The sequence below is a fragment of the Symphodus melops genome (assembly GCF_947650265.1).
Source record: "Symphodus melops genome assembly, chromosome: 13".
Classification (NCBI taxonomy): Eukaryota; Metazoa; Chordata; class Actinopteri; order Labriformes; family Labridae; genus Symphodus; species Symphodus melops.
The window spans coordinates 5931748-5946573 of NC_136703.1; the positions used below are offsets into that span (position 1 = coordinate 5931748).

The window sequence follows — 14826 nt, forward strand, 5'->3', positions numbered from 1 at the left end:
CCACGTGCATTTTAAACATGTACCACTGATTTGTCGGTGTCTTGTGAAAAGCTCATTAATTTTCTTATTTTAATGTCTCAGTTTAAGTGACTGAATTAAAAACTGATTTTAAATCAAAAACGTTGCATTTGCATTTTTTTTTAAAACTTGAATCCTTTCACTGGACCGACGCATCTGCATCATTATAAAAGCATAATTTCCTATTAATTATATTACTTCCTTACTTTGGGACTACATAACAAAAAATATGTTCACTAAAATGTCTACTTTCATATTAATTTCACACAATTTACATTATTATTTTCTATTCCCTTAATTACACCGCTAATCACAGAGAATAGCAATCCTGTTCTGTATCTCTGGACCTCTCTGAACTCTTTCGTGGGAGCCAAAACGATAGTGTGATCTGCTCACAGTTATATAAAAGTGACCCATTGAGTTTACAAACATAAATGCAATGTTGTTGTTGTTTTTTTAAATCAGAGTCAAAGAAAATGACACTCATTTTTTTTAGTAAATAAACAGAATTTATTCATAATGTTTTAAGGACAATGCAGTTCAATATGATAATCCACAGTGTTGTACGAAGCGCACTTTCAAGGTATGAATCAGTAGTATTGTTTCACAAATATGTAATTTGTTGTATAAATTAAACATTAGAAATACCAAAGACATTGTTTAATAAAGACATTATCTTTAATTATGTTCCAGACAGAACACAAATAATGAGTCTAGAAAAAGATTATTAAGGAAAGTTATCATTGTACCACCTGTCATGTACATTTATCATTAAGCAGTGTAAGAAACAATTCAGGTCAGGTTTGATCTGATCCAAGTGAGAATTTGGTATTCAAAAGTTAAGATACAAATTCCACACACTTGGAAGCATACTTCTTTGTTTTTTGTTGCAGTGCTTATTGTGAGCTTCTATTTTTGTCTCTTGGTCAAGCTATGTAGTAATAACAAAATAAAGTAGGTTTTTCTCTTGTATAAAAAAGATCTTTCAAAAATCTAAAACACAGACATATAGCATAGTGTAGAAACCCATTTGGAAAGTCTTAGTTTTGGTCCAACAGTGACAAAGTCAAACATTTCAAGTTTTATTAAAAACTATACTCCACAATTAATCAGATACTATTGTTAATGAGTCCACATAGTTCTTACTAAACGCTCAGTAAGTTGATATACTCTGTCCTACAATGAACCTCCAAAATAAAAATAGAAAAGAAGAAGAAAGAAAGAAAGATCTCATTCAATGAACTGTGGAAGCAGATCACCTTGGCCTGCATCATCACACATACATTATTGATTGTAATTAATTTCATTGACACTGAAACACAGGTGAAGCTATGTTAGTGTAGTGTGCTGAAAGTGACAGGCTGTTTTTTTGATATTTCCAGTGCAAAATGATTGTATTACATACCAACCTGTCCTTGTTTCCTCAAGTCAGCCTATCAGATAACACTGTTAGTTTGAGTTAAATACATATAAACTCTTAGACATTAAATCTGCGCACTGCACCCACTGTGTTGTATTAATTTAGATTATATTCTCTCAAAAGACCTCGTGTGTGACATCATTGTCACATCTGCGGAGGTTAACAGAAAGGGGGCAGCACTGGTGAATATGGGACAAAGTGGAGGAATAGTCCACACACACTAAAAGTGTTTGTTCTTAAATCTTTGTGTGTTTGCATGTGACTGTCCTTCTTATCCAGAGTAGTAGTTGGTGGGGACGAAGGGCATCTTGCAGACGGTGGCGGGCACTGCCTTTTTCCGGACCTCCACCTGGATGGCTGTTCCATTCTTAGCGAATGCTGCCTCCACGTAACCCATGGCAACATTCTTTTTCAGGCAGGGAGAGGGGCAGCCGCTGGTCACCTCACCTAAATAAAACATCAGCAAGATCAACATTTAACTAAAGGTTTTGCCGCCTACATATTACACTTATCATGCACTACTTTATTCTTTCAATCGCCAAATCATGTATGGGGCTCAAGATATCAGACTTTGGCGAGCCCCAGGGGAAGTATAATTAATCACACAGGAAGCAGAGGACACCTAAATCCTGATTTTCATATTTCATGTTTGGCATCATTGAGGGAGCTGAATAACCTGCAAGTTTAAAATGATCTAACATTGAAATGCTGTTTTATTTGATTTCAGATTTCATCCAGCAGTGATTGATTTGTTCAGCTGATCTTTTATAAGAAGCTCTGTCCTGTCCACCTCTCCCACAGTGCTTGATTTCTCACCTATAACCTTTCCCTCAGAGCTGAGGATGGGTGTATGTTGTCTGACAGGAGGGCCGGTAGACACCAGACCGACTCTCTTCCTGGCTGTTTTGGCTTTGATTTGAGGTACGATGATGTCAGCACCAGGGAAATCCTCGTGTTGACGCCGGCGCTTTCCTTTATGTGAACAGAGACAAATAGTTGTTAGCACACATCAGTTGCCGTCATTTGGAGTTGACTAATCACTCTCTTTTAGCTCATTTTGTGGTTGATACAACATAACTCATTAAGATAGAAACAAACAGCTCTTTAGCTGCACTTTTTTCACTGCCTCTTTAATAAGCATGCGCCTCAGTTGTTTGTGTTTGGTAGCTTGAAAATAAATGGATTTTCAAGAGCTTTGTAGGTAAAGTGGACTCAAACAACACTCCTCTTTGGGCGCACTCACACGAGGCCCAGATGTCCGTACTGAAGGGAGGCTGTCCACGTTGTGTACCTGTGCTTGTGCTTGTGCATTAATTGTACCGTGCCGAAGCACACCTCTTCCAACCGTGCCAGGGCCAAGGAAGTGTACCGTGCTCGAGCTCACTCACACTAGTCAAACAAACTGGACTTTGAGGCTGTCGCATGCTTGGGCCCACGATGGATTGCCTCCTGTGAGTGCACCCTCGAGCACATGAATGAAGTGAAGTTGTAGACAAAAATACAATGAACTGTAACTGACAGAACTGAAGCTCATTGAACTCCTGATTTAATTCTCTACATGTAATAAACCTCCAGAGATGCACATATTAAATACATTTGATATAATGTTGTTATAAATTAAGAATCAATTGCATCTACTTCAACTCAAATTGCTGTGAAAGACACAGGTGATGTTCACAATCTGTCACACAAAGGCTTTTTTAATTCTCCTTTGGCCAAGAAGGCTGTTTTCCCCCGTATCTCAGGTCTGTATCTAATGCTAAGCTCAGCTAATCACATGTTGGCTACAGTTAAAGCCATTGGGCTGATCACAATGTTTTTATCTAACTCCCAACTTCAAAATAAACCCAAAAACAATTTACTGGGTTTGAAATGATGACCTCAACTTTCCACAAACGACCTTCTTCAAAAAAACAATCTGGTTAAAAAAAAAAGATCTAAATATTTTTTAACAAACACTCTGATCTTACCGATGGTCCAGACGAGGGTGGCCTCCACAGGCGTGGTGGTCTCATCTATGTCATTTCCATAGAGACAAAGCCCCGCCTCCAGCCGCAGACTGTCCCTGGCACCCAGACCAGCCAGCTTCACCTCACTGTTAGCTAGCAGCTTCTCCGTCAGCTCCACCACTCTGCGCCGAGGGACAGAGATCTGAAAAACAGAGATGCACAGACACCGATGTGATGGGGCTCCAATTAGGGGGGTTCAATTGAAGTTCACAAAATCTTTTACCACAGCAGTAATGAACATCTACACACATTTTGGATAAAGTTTTTTTTTTTTTTTTAATGAAGACACATCATGACTTTTATTATTATTGCAATAATCTTGAGGGACGTCGCCCATCTGTTACTGAAGGGAGGCTCCAGAGCTGGAAACTCTGCCTCATCCTAACTTTCAGTCAACCTGCAGACAGGCTGAGAGCTGAGGCAGGTTTTAAACCTCCTAACAAACAGCGACACAGCTCCCGCCTGTCAGTCAGCTCAGCCACACGCCTTACTGTGGAAAACACAACACCTTCATAAAACTAAAAAATATATGCATTGAAATCACCCGTGCAGTGTGTGTCCATGATGACAATAACTAATCAGACCGACAGTATATTGTTGTTTTTTGTTTTTTTGTAGCAGGCTGTAAATGTGTCATTTTTGGCTGTTGGAGCCAGCCTCAAGCCGACACTTGAACAATGCAACAACACTGGAGGTTGAGGACATTACGTATAATTAACTGTAACAATTACATCTGTCCTTTGTTTGAGAACATCATTTGTTTTGCTACAGCGTGTAAAGAGATCAAACTAATCAGCGTGTTCTTTTGGCAGAGCTGGATGTTTTCAAGAAATGAAAAGATGGAGTGAGTCAAGAGAGTGTTCATGTGAAAGGAAAAGTCAAAGACATAAAAGCAAACTCCCACATTCCCTCTGTTAAAGAAAAGGCCTCCCACGTCCATCCTGCCATCGACTGAGCTCCAGCAGAGTGTGAAGGAAGATTCATCTTTGTAGTAAACAACTCCTCTACGATCAGGCTACAGGCTGCTCACAAACAGAGCACTGGGACAACGTTCCAGGATTAACAAGGTACGTAACAAAGAGAGACAACTCAAGAGAAGATTATTAGGAAGGGAAAAGACTTACCCAAAATGAAATCATTAAATTAGATTAGAAAACTTTATTAATCACCAGAGGGGGAAACACATTTGCCACTCAGTCTATTCTTACTCAAAAAATGAAGACAATCACTCCAAACGCAATAACTCCTGAATAATAACAAAGACCACTGAAACCATTTGAACATCCATTAATCAAAACCCTAATGAAAGTGTTCATTAACATGTGTGACTGTTTGGGTGGAATGATCCTGAATGAATAATCCTCAACAATTAAGGCAAAATACCCTCAAAAATTCATCCTAAAAAATAAATACATATATCTGATTGCTGCTGGAACAAAGGGCCTTCTAAGTAGTTCAGCAGAAACACTGAGGCATCACAAGTCTTAGTCTTAGTCTGTTAAAAAGACTATGTGAGGAGGCTGCCTTCAAAGATCAGAGGCGGTTTGATCCTGGTCCTTGTTCTCAAAAGAGACCTCAGGTCAGTCAGTCTGGGGTGAAGCCTGAGACAACCTTTCTGATACAGTAGGAGGTTTGAAAACAGCCAAAGATCCCAACAGCTGCATTGTCAAGATCGTCTTTAGGCAGCAAAGAGAGAGACAGGGAGAGAGAGAGAAACTGACCTCGACCCCATCCTCTCCAGTGTATCCACAGCGGGTGACCCTGCAGCCAGAAACACCAAACACAGTGGCCAAGGCGGAGGTCATGAAGGTCAGCTTACTGAGGTCCTCCTTCAGCCCCTGCTGGAGAACCTGAGCCATAGATGGACCTGGCAACACACAACACAAATCATCTCAGATAAAACAGACAAAAACAATCCCTCAAAGAGGTATTAAAAAATCAAAGTTTCAAGTGCAACAGATATATGAAATGGTTAAGAAATACCAGGAAGGGCAAAAACAGGGGCAGAGTGGTTTATACAAAATAAAAGATGACGAAGATGACGAAGGAGAGGAAAGCCAGAAAGGACAGGACAGAATAAGTGAAAAGGAAGAAGATGAGTTTACCTTGCAGAGCAATGAGGGCTTCATCGAGGAACTCCAGATCAACATCATAACCTGCTGCTTTGTACTCTGCCAGTCTGGCCTACGGGTGAACACACACACACACACACACACACACACACACACACACACACACACACACACACACACACACACACACACAAACACACAAACACACAAACACACAAACACACACACACACACACACACACACACACACACACACACACACAAACACACACACACACACACACACACACACACACACACACAAACAAACACACACACATTAGACAGTTCCTTAGTGTCATGTATTTGAGCAGCTACACTTTATGTGTATCTACCTTCATATGAGCAGAGTCCTTGTCAGCACAGCCTGCGTTCGAGACAACATAGAGGTAGCCCTGGTCTGTCTTTGTCACAATGAGGTCGTCCATTATTCCTCCTTTCTCATTGGTGAAGAGGGACAAGGTTCCCTGAAGGACAAGAATGACAGACATAGGACGTTAAAGAGTGTCTGTATGTGTAGATTTAGTGGGTTTACTGGATCAAGTCACCAACTCTGTTGTTATATACATCTATATATTTCCCTTCTAGATGACAGTATCAGAGAGCTCAATAGTTTTGCTTGTAGTTACATGTCGTTCTATCTTAGTTTTATCAAACTAAGTTATCTTAGTTTTTTGTTTTTCCAGTACGTTCTTCTGCACCAAACAACATGTTGCATTTACAAATCTTTCTTTTTACATCATGTCACGGGAGACTCCGACCCCACTCCACTCCACATGTATACAACAGGATAACTCTCCTACTGTGAGGTGCATGTTGTGAGCAGGTAAGTCTGAAGCCTGCCTGAGACTTTATACACATTTTCAGGACGACAGGTGAAAATGGTGACTGTGATGGACCCGAGGTTTCAGTCCCACAAATATGGAAGGTCCACTTTCGGAACTTTAATCTCATCGTTTTGGACCTGACGTTGTACAGATAAGGATGCACAGTAACTCTGTACAGATAAGGGTTGACATTGTTCAATCATTTTTTCAACAGCCAAGCATCCATGATCATTCTTAAGGGAGCTGAAAGAAGGCGAGTCACAACTTTGAATTAAAGCTGATGTTGCTTGTATCTTCAATATGTTTAATAACCAACAGACTGCTGAAGAGCATCTGGTTCAACCTGAAACCATTCTTTAACTTACCTGGTTGTCTTTGAGTTCAGCAATATCTGCAACGACGAGAGACTCCATGAACTTCACCCTGTCTTTGCCATGGACTTTGGTCTGACAGGAAGAACAACGAAAGGATTATGTGAGTCTGCGGATGTGATTTGGGAAGTTTATGTATTTGTGCCTATACACATTTGTGTGTCCGTCTCACCTGCAGCATGTGACTGACATCAAAGATGGAGCAGTGCTCTCTGGTGTGCATGTGTGAGACGATGTGACTGTCTTTGTACTGGACAGGCATACTCCAGCCTGCAAACTCCACCATCTTTCCTCCCTGCTCCTTGTGGAAGTCGAACAGCGGCGTCTTCTGCACGGCGGCCTGAAGAGTGAGAGAAATAAGTACAGGAGGTAGATTAATTTTTTAAACATTCTAATTGGTTGAACTGAACTTGGTTGGTGTCTTTACAGGAAGAATGGGTGACATTTACACATAAATGCAGCAGAAATCAAGTATATTGTCTGTAAGTGTCTCTATGAATCATGACTGTCCACGATGAGTGAGAGAGTGAGTCCTGCTGGCTGTGTTGTTGTCAGAGCCGTGTTCACATCACGTCTACATGGACGGGACAGTCGACTTCTCTCCACGTGTATAAAGCTGTTTCAGAGAAAAGTAGGAGAACATACTCTCTTCTTATTTGGGTGTCACTTGAGTGTGTTTAGATCAAGGTCATTCTGTGTCAACAGAGTAAAGTGGACAATTTTATCCACCGCTTCATAACTCCTTCGTGCGACTGCTCGTGGAGAGGGGTTGGAGGAGAGCGGAGGCTGCAGAATAGCGGCGGTGTCGCCAAACAGCGCGTTTGTTTTAGTTTCATGCTGGTGCTCGAGGGCGACATCGCCTGGATCACAAAGACGAACATTCATCTTTTTTAATGAGCTGCACGTAAACTTTTAAACACGTACACATTCCGGCATTCACTACATTCGTAACTCTTCCACAGAAGAAACGTACAGTCAAAGAGTGACTTTCAATAACCAACAATCAGACTGTTTTGTGATTAGACTTCGACAGCATATTTTTGAACGCCGTCAATCAAGAAGCTGGGATACAAGGAGAAGCTGAACATCGGCATCTTAAGCAATCAGGTGTGGTTAACTTGAACAACGCTTCTGAAGTAGTTTGAACGTTTCTTCTCGGAGAATAAAAGTGATCACGTTGGAATGGTGGAGATGAGAAAAAAATATCAAAAAATTTAGTAGCGACAAAAGTTGCGAGCCAGAAAAAAGTGCAAAGATGGAAATTATTTGAAACGTTTCCCTTTTCTTCTTCTACAGGTCAAGGAACATTTAACAAAGGAAAACAATGGAAAATGAATGTTAGCTTTTTTTCAGATAGTCAACATCTATCAATCAGCACTGTGTGTGGGGGGCATTACATAGGGTATAGGGTTAGCAGGATTAGCAAATGAACAGCTAAAATAACATGTAAAAGCTGCTCTTAACATGTGTTAATAAATGGCAATAATCAATACAGAAGGATGAATGATTGATGGGTCATGTATTTACAGCAGCATGAAGAAAGATCCGATGGGTGAAGACACAACTTCAGTTACACTGAGAAAGCTATTGAAAATAAAGAAATTATGTATTTTAGTTGTTTGTAATGTTTGTAGTTTAAGCAGTTATCAAATATGACAAAAACTCATATGCAGTTTTAAAAGACTTTGCAAGAATGATCGAAACAAATGACTTTAAAATGTAGTTAAAATAACACTTCCATTACTTTCGTAAACTTTTCTCCAACACTGACTTCTTTTACTGCTCATGATTCACTCTTGTATTCTCTTCTTTCCTGCCACTCTGACCTCTGACCTTTGAACCAGCCAGTGACAAGGACTTATCAGTGATTCAGGAGATATTAGTGTGTGTCGCCACTTTACATAAGACTCAGTTACTTTTGTGAAAACTGTCCAAGTCCAAAGTCAGCTGTTACTATGAATGACTGGATGGGAGGCTGTTCATTTAGTGTAGTACACACACACACACACACACACACACACACACACACACACACACACACACACACACACACACACACACACACACACACACACACACACACACACAACAGATTAGGGCACTCCACATGGTTACAGGGACTTTGCTCTCTTCAGCCCTTTTTGCAACACTCCGGGTTGAACTACCACGTTTGACTGATAATTCCACGTCATGTCACTTATTTATGGTTTACGATATCATTTCAACTGCAATTGCATAAAAGCACCTTAATTTGCTGAATGAATGAACTGTAGGTAAGCCTCATATTGAGGGACTGACACAGAGCTGGCAGTGTACTACTGTAGAGGGAGTCACAAGATGGTTTAAATGAAATCAGCTCAGTGAGGTGAAGCAGAGAGAGGACAGATGTTATTACATCTGCATGAACTGACTGCAGCTGTGTACCAGTGTACTGTAACACAATATTACATTGATAGAGACAGTTTAATAATGCATTTTAATGTGATGGGAAAAGTAGGTTTTACGTCCATTTTAACACACCTTACTTCACTAAATACTAAAAACATATGTTTGAACAACTTTATCCAGACAGACTGTAGTTCCACGGTGATATGATGGAAAGAATGGAGGCTAATGCTAAAACACTTTGGACCACTTGCAGCAGCGCTTCACGCTCCACTCACCTCTGCACTCGAAGCCTGTCTCTGCTGCTGCCTCTTCCCCGCACATGCAGCCCCCGACACCCGCAGTAAACCATCTCTGGAAGCCCGCAAAGCGAGCCCCGAACCCCGGCTCCGAACCAGCAACCGAGCCCACATCATACCGCTGAAGTCTCTCTCTCTTTCAGGCTCCGGACAGGGGACACTTCCGCCGTGTTACTAAATCTTTGGACTCCACTCTCTGGATTTACTGCTTTCGGGGCTAAAAAAACACATGAAGCGGCTGCGATCCAGGAGCAAAGACTTGTGGGAAATGGAGTTAGTGGGACAATTTGCCTCCCGCTTGTGACCTGGTTGTGTCCAGTTCATTATAAAGAGGTTTAAATGGCTATAACATATAACAGATAACAATAAATGATTATACAAATAATATAATAAAAACACATTTTTATTAAAATTACTTCTTTGTCACTGTCTCCTCATCTATACACATTTATGGGACTCAGTAGCCTAATACAATTCTTCTTATATATCTCGTGATTATTAATCAGTGAAGAATAACAACAGATCAATTGATGAAGATATTAAAAGATCAATGGAAGTGATATAGAAGTGGTGTTTTGATGGCTTAAATAAACACTAGAGATCCTCTATCAATCCAGTAATTGCCAAAGCAGGGCATCATGGACCCCCAGTGGGAGCCCGAAGTTATGACAGGCGGGGCCGCCAAGGTTGAAAAGTGGCTTCTTTTCTTCTTTTTTTTTCAGTTCGTTGTCACACACTAAGCTGCTATTCTGTACTTTTGCAGAAAATGTCGGAGATAAATTGTAAAATATCGGAGTCTGTTTGCAAGGAGTGTGACTGAAAGTGTATTGAGTGTATGTGAATATATGCTGATGTGCATGCTGAGGAGACTTAATATCTTCTTCTGTCAAGTGGGGCCTTGGCAGAAAACATTTGTGAACAACTTTATCAGTCCTTGCTGTTCTAAAGAAAGATATATCCAAAATCACTCAGTCAACAAAACTCAACACCATCTTCAAGGATTACGTGAGAAACAGGACCTACAAGTCTTATTCCCGGGGCACAGGTGTCCTATCCCATCATGACTCATGGTGCATGTGTTCCAGGCTGCTTTGTTTGTGACATAAATGAGAGATACACAGACTCAGAGTCTTCTGGGACACTAAGGGGTTCAAGGAATGAAGCAGCTGTGAATGACCACATCACATTTTTATCTTGTCTTTTTTATGTACTGCATTAAAAAGCACAGATAGTTTTGACACTTCATTTAAAACATTAAATCATAAAGGGTGATAGATGGTCTGTGCCTTTTACATTGAGGCAAAATATGATATCAGACAAATTGTCTCTTCAGACGTTACGACTGACAGAGTCTGTATCGTCTTATAAATATCTTGGATTCTTAATTGATGGTTCGCTGTATTTTATCTTTAGCATACCATAAAGAAGTTAAAGTTGATTTTCTCGATTTTTTAAATTCAGAAATAAGTCTTCTTTAGCTTTTTCTGCAAAGAAAAAAACACAGGTTGGGTGTTTTGACGGACGAGGGTGCAGGGAGCCAGGATAAATTGGAGTGGACACACGATGTACACGTATGTGGTGGAAGCTCTGGGTTAGGGTTCCTGGTTAAATTTATCTTATCTGTCCATTATTCTAAAACCAGCATGACACATCAAGAGCTAACTTTTTAGCATATGACTATTTGTGTGTGTGTTTATCCCAACACACCCACCATGCCCTCCTGCTGGATCATCTGAACATCCTTTGGCCTGCGACACTAATAATACCCCCATGTGTCTGCTGCTATTTTGGGCCTTGAGGGCCTGCAGGGTGGGGAGTACATGAGTATGTGTGTGTGTGTGGGGGGGGGGACTGAAAATCCTTCCTCCCTCTCCCTTTAGCTCTCTCTACCCCCTCAAACTGAGCAACTAGACTAATTTGGAACATAGACACACAAAAACATACTTAGCCAGGGGAGGCTGTGGGCCGGGGGTGCGTCCTGCAGTTGCTCAGTGACACACATGCTCATGAGGGGCCGAACTCTGAAGAGAAACCGGGAGGTTCCCTTTTGTTTATTCAACTCAAGGATTTAACTGGAATTAATAATTTATACTTTTGACACAATCTGAGTCCAGTCGGAATCATTTTGTCGCTTTGTGGCTCTCAGAGATAACTTGTGAGGACATTTATTTTCACTCACTGCTGCTCCGTTTGTTGTGGAGACATGTGTTGGAAATCTGGTGTCTGCGTCTGAAGCTCCAGAACAAAAAGCAGACTACGAATAAGATCCAAAACAACTCTTGTTCATGGAGACGGAAGGTAAGTGAAAAGAGATCAACATGATTTTTACACTTATTTCAGCCAATAAAAACTTAGATTTTAACGGTACAGTATCTTTTTTAAAAAAATCGATCCACAGATACAGGTAAAGAAGCCTGACCACATCTCGTGTACAGTGAGGTATTCTGTAAATAAAGTAGTCAGGTAACTCAGTTAAACATTCATTCATTAGGTAGGAGTCTGTCTACCCTTTGTCCTGTGATCCAACTTCCTCTAACACGACGTCTTTATGGGTTTGACAAGCAGCTCTATTAATAGGGTGATAAATCAGTGACTTATCTTGTTAGCCTCTCACATGATGCATTTTTACATGAAACAGACTCCTTTAGATTCATTTTATTTTACAGTATATTTCCTAATTCCTTTTTTTTCTCTTCTGTTTCAGAGACAACCAATATCCCCTTCTCTAAATGTTAAATGTGAGCTTGAATAATGAACTTACAGGCTTATTAAAATGACATAAGGAGAATAAATGACCAAAGATACAAAGATCTCTACCATAGCTGTAAAGGGAAGGAAACTGCCGACCAAATTATCAATCAGATCGTTAAGAAGTCCTTTTTATTTGCATGTCGGTCTCTGAAGGCCAACATATGAAAGAGATCAACAGCAGAAGGGACCTTGTTGTCTTTTGCTTTACTGACCTTCAAATGACAAGATATCCTTCTTCTCTGTGACATTTTGTTTTATAAATAACCAACAATTTGTGCAGACTTGATAATACACATATTATTGATGTGAACATTTTGTAGAAAACATTCCATAGGCTATTTGGCTGGTTGGTAAACACGACCCTGCTGTGCTCTTAAAGCTGACATAAGATTCATTTTTTTCAAAGTCCTGCCTCTCATGGCCGCAAGAAGCTGAATCAGCTTGGTACTATAATTTATATAGCCTCTATATTCCCTTGGAAGAAGTTGAGAAGTAGTGGATGACCCTCTTCAAGAGGGGAAATGTCGAGGCCTCCATCCTCCCAGACCACCCCTCAGTTCTACAGGGTCAGCGAAAGAGATCTCACCGAGATCGAGCTTCATTCTGTGGACTCCATCAATGACCTCCACCGAACACACCCCGATCACAGCCAAAAAGGTACACACACACACATTGAGCACAGCGCAGTCTAAAAGCTTCCAGGAGAAAAACACACACACAAACCCAAACACAATTAAAGGCCACAAAGGTTTACACACACAGCCTCACAGTAGAATCTAAGCCACCACTCGAGCACACACATCTCAAACTCACAAAGGTATACAAATATTAATAATTATAATAATACATTTTATTTATGGGCACCTTTCAAAAAACCCAAGGACACTTTATAAGCAGGGTACTTTAAACAGACTAAAAGACAACAACAACGTCATTCAGCACCAGCGTGAAGGAACTCTCACTGACTCCAGTGTTCGAGGTACACACACTCAAACACTGACAAACTTCACTCACTGTTGCAAGATACAGTACACGTGTAAAAGCATCCACACATCTTTAAAGCTGCCAACAATATATACACGCATCTCAAACGCAGACACACAGAGCTACCAACACTCAAACATGACGCCAACAGAACTGCAAGGGTACACACATCTTTTACAGACACAAATCAACATATAGAAACCTCAATCACAAATACAAAGAGGCACACACAGATATGTGATTCAAACCACATATCCTCACAAACCACAAAGGCATCCACAGCTACAAACGCATCACCCTTCAAAGTATAGACGCATAGCTGAAAACACACAAAGCAGGTAAACGGCCTTACACAAAGGAGCCACATACACACATTTAATGAAGCCACAAAGGTGCTTGCACATACTTTTACTCACACACAGACACAGGATCCAAGCAACCACAATGGCACTCACACTAAATGGCAAACGAACACCTTGAACACAACAATACCTCAAACACAGCCACAAAGGTTTAAACACACAAAACAAAAAGACACTTTAACCCGATACATACCTGCAAACAAACTGATTCTTGTTTGTAACATTTCAGGAAGTAGGCCTCCTCGCCCTGCTTACATACCCTCCCCCAATGGGAATCTCCTCACGAGTGATGCGGCAGCTGTCAATCAAAGAGGCCTTCCACTCAGCAGAAACTGGCAGACCCGTCTTCAGGATATGCTAACTCCAAGTTCATCACATGCTTATGCCATGGGCTGTGCTATCATCACTTTGCTTCTGTTAACAGTGCTACTCATCTTCTACTTTTTGGGTGAGATTGCACACTCATTTATTTTCCCCTCTTGATGTTTCTGGGATATTTTGTATTGCCTAATTAATTTTCTACTTCAAGCTGTGCAATGTAATTATGACATTTCTCTGTGAACCATACAGAATCTAGCTTTGTGTAAAGCACAGCAAAAAACTAAGTGTTAACTTGTGTCTGTTTCATCTACAGTCCAGCAGGGCGGCGCAATCAAGATGCTAACAGAGGCCGTGAGGGTGAAAGAGGACACAGCCAAAGAGCTTTCACTACTGATCCAAGAACTACAGGCACTAAGACATAACCAGACAGCTCGGGGAGGAGGGACATGAGGACGATGCCTGGAGAGTGCACATTTATTTACTTGTAATTCAGAGATACTGCAAAGTGAAGTAGAACTGTCTAACAGAGGATCACTCCATGAAGAGATAATTTAATCCATGACATGTTATGAATGACATTTGTTATTCATGTTGAAGTGTTACTGATGTAACCATGTAGTGAAACTGTCTCTCTTGTATCTGACTCGGTCATTATTTAAAATTTTTGACAGTACACACACACACACACACACACACACACACACACACGTTTAGTCCTGTGATAGAACTGTCATTGAAGCTGTAAAGATTAAATTAATGACGGCAGAATATCTTGTGCCACACCGTAATCTACCAGCTGTTTTTAATTTGAGCTATCACTCGTTTGTGTGGAGACGTGTCAGTGTCATTTTTACAACATTGTGAATCCCTGTGAGCGGACACAGATGTAAACCTGCTTTACATCACAGTAACATTAAAAACAATGACACAACTTTTTAAAAAACACATTTTTCTCTGTTTGTTTTTTG

The 14826-nt window shown here is 40.6% G+C and overlaps 2 protein-coding genes across 2 annotated transcripts; one reads left to right on the forward strand and one right to left on the reverse strand.

The window, feature by feature from the left end:
• Positions 1–504: 504 nt before the first annotated feature.
• amt (aminomethyltransferase) lies at positions 505–9725 on the reverse strand. The gene is made up of 9 exons (XM_079358926.1): positions 9420–9725; positions 6929–7096; positions 6751–6831; positions 5894–6025; positions 5553–5631; positions 5169–5314; positions 3409–3589; positions 2255–2410; positions 505–1885 (listed from the first exon to the last, which is right to left on the reverse strand). Exons 1-9 carry the CDS (start codon positions 9555–9557, stop codon positions 1710–1712), a joined length of 1257 nt encoding a protein of 418 aa, XP_079215052.1. The 5' UTR covers positions 9558–9725; the 3' UTR covers positions 505–1709.
• A 1664-nt stretch (positions 9726–11389) lies between these two features.
• Positions 11390–14772, forward strand: LOC306833590 (uncharacterized protein). Its single transcript, XM_079358944.1, has 4 exons — positions 11390–11738; positions 12145–12848; positions 13767–13985; positions 14172–14772. Exons 2-4 carry the CDS (start codon positions 12713–12715, stop codon positions 14306–14308), a joined length of 492 nt encoding a protein of 163 aa, XP_079215070.1. The 5' UTR covers positions 11390–11738; positions 12145–12712; the 3' UTR covers positions 14309–14772.
• The last annotated feature ends 54 nt before the right edge of the window (positions 14773–14826 follow it).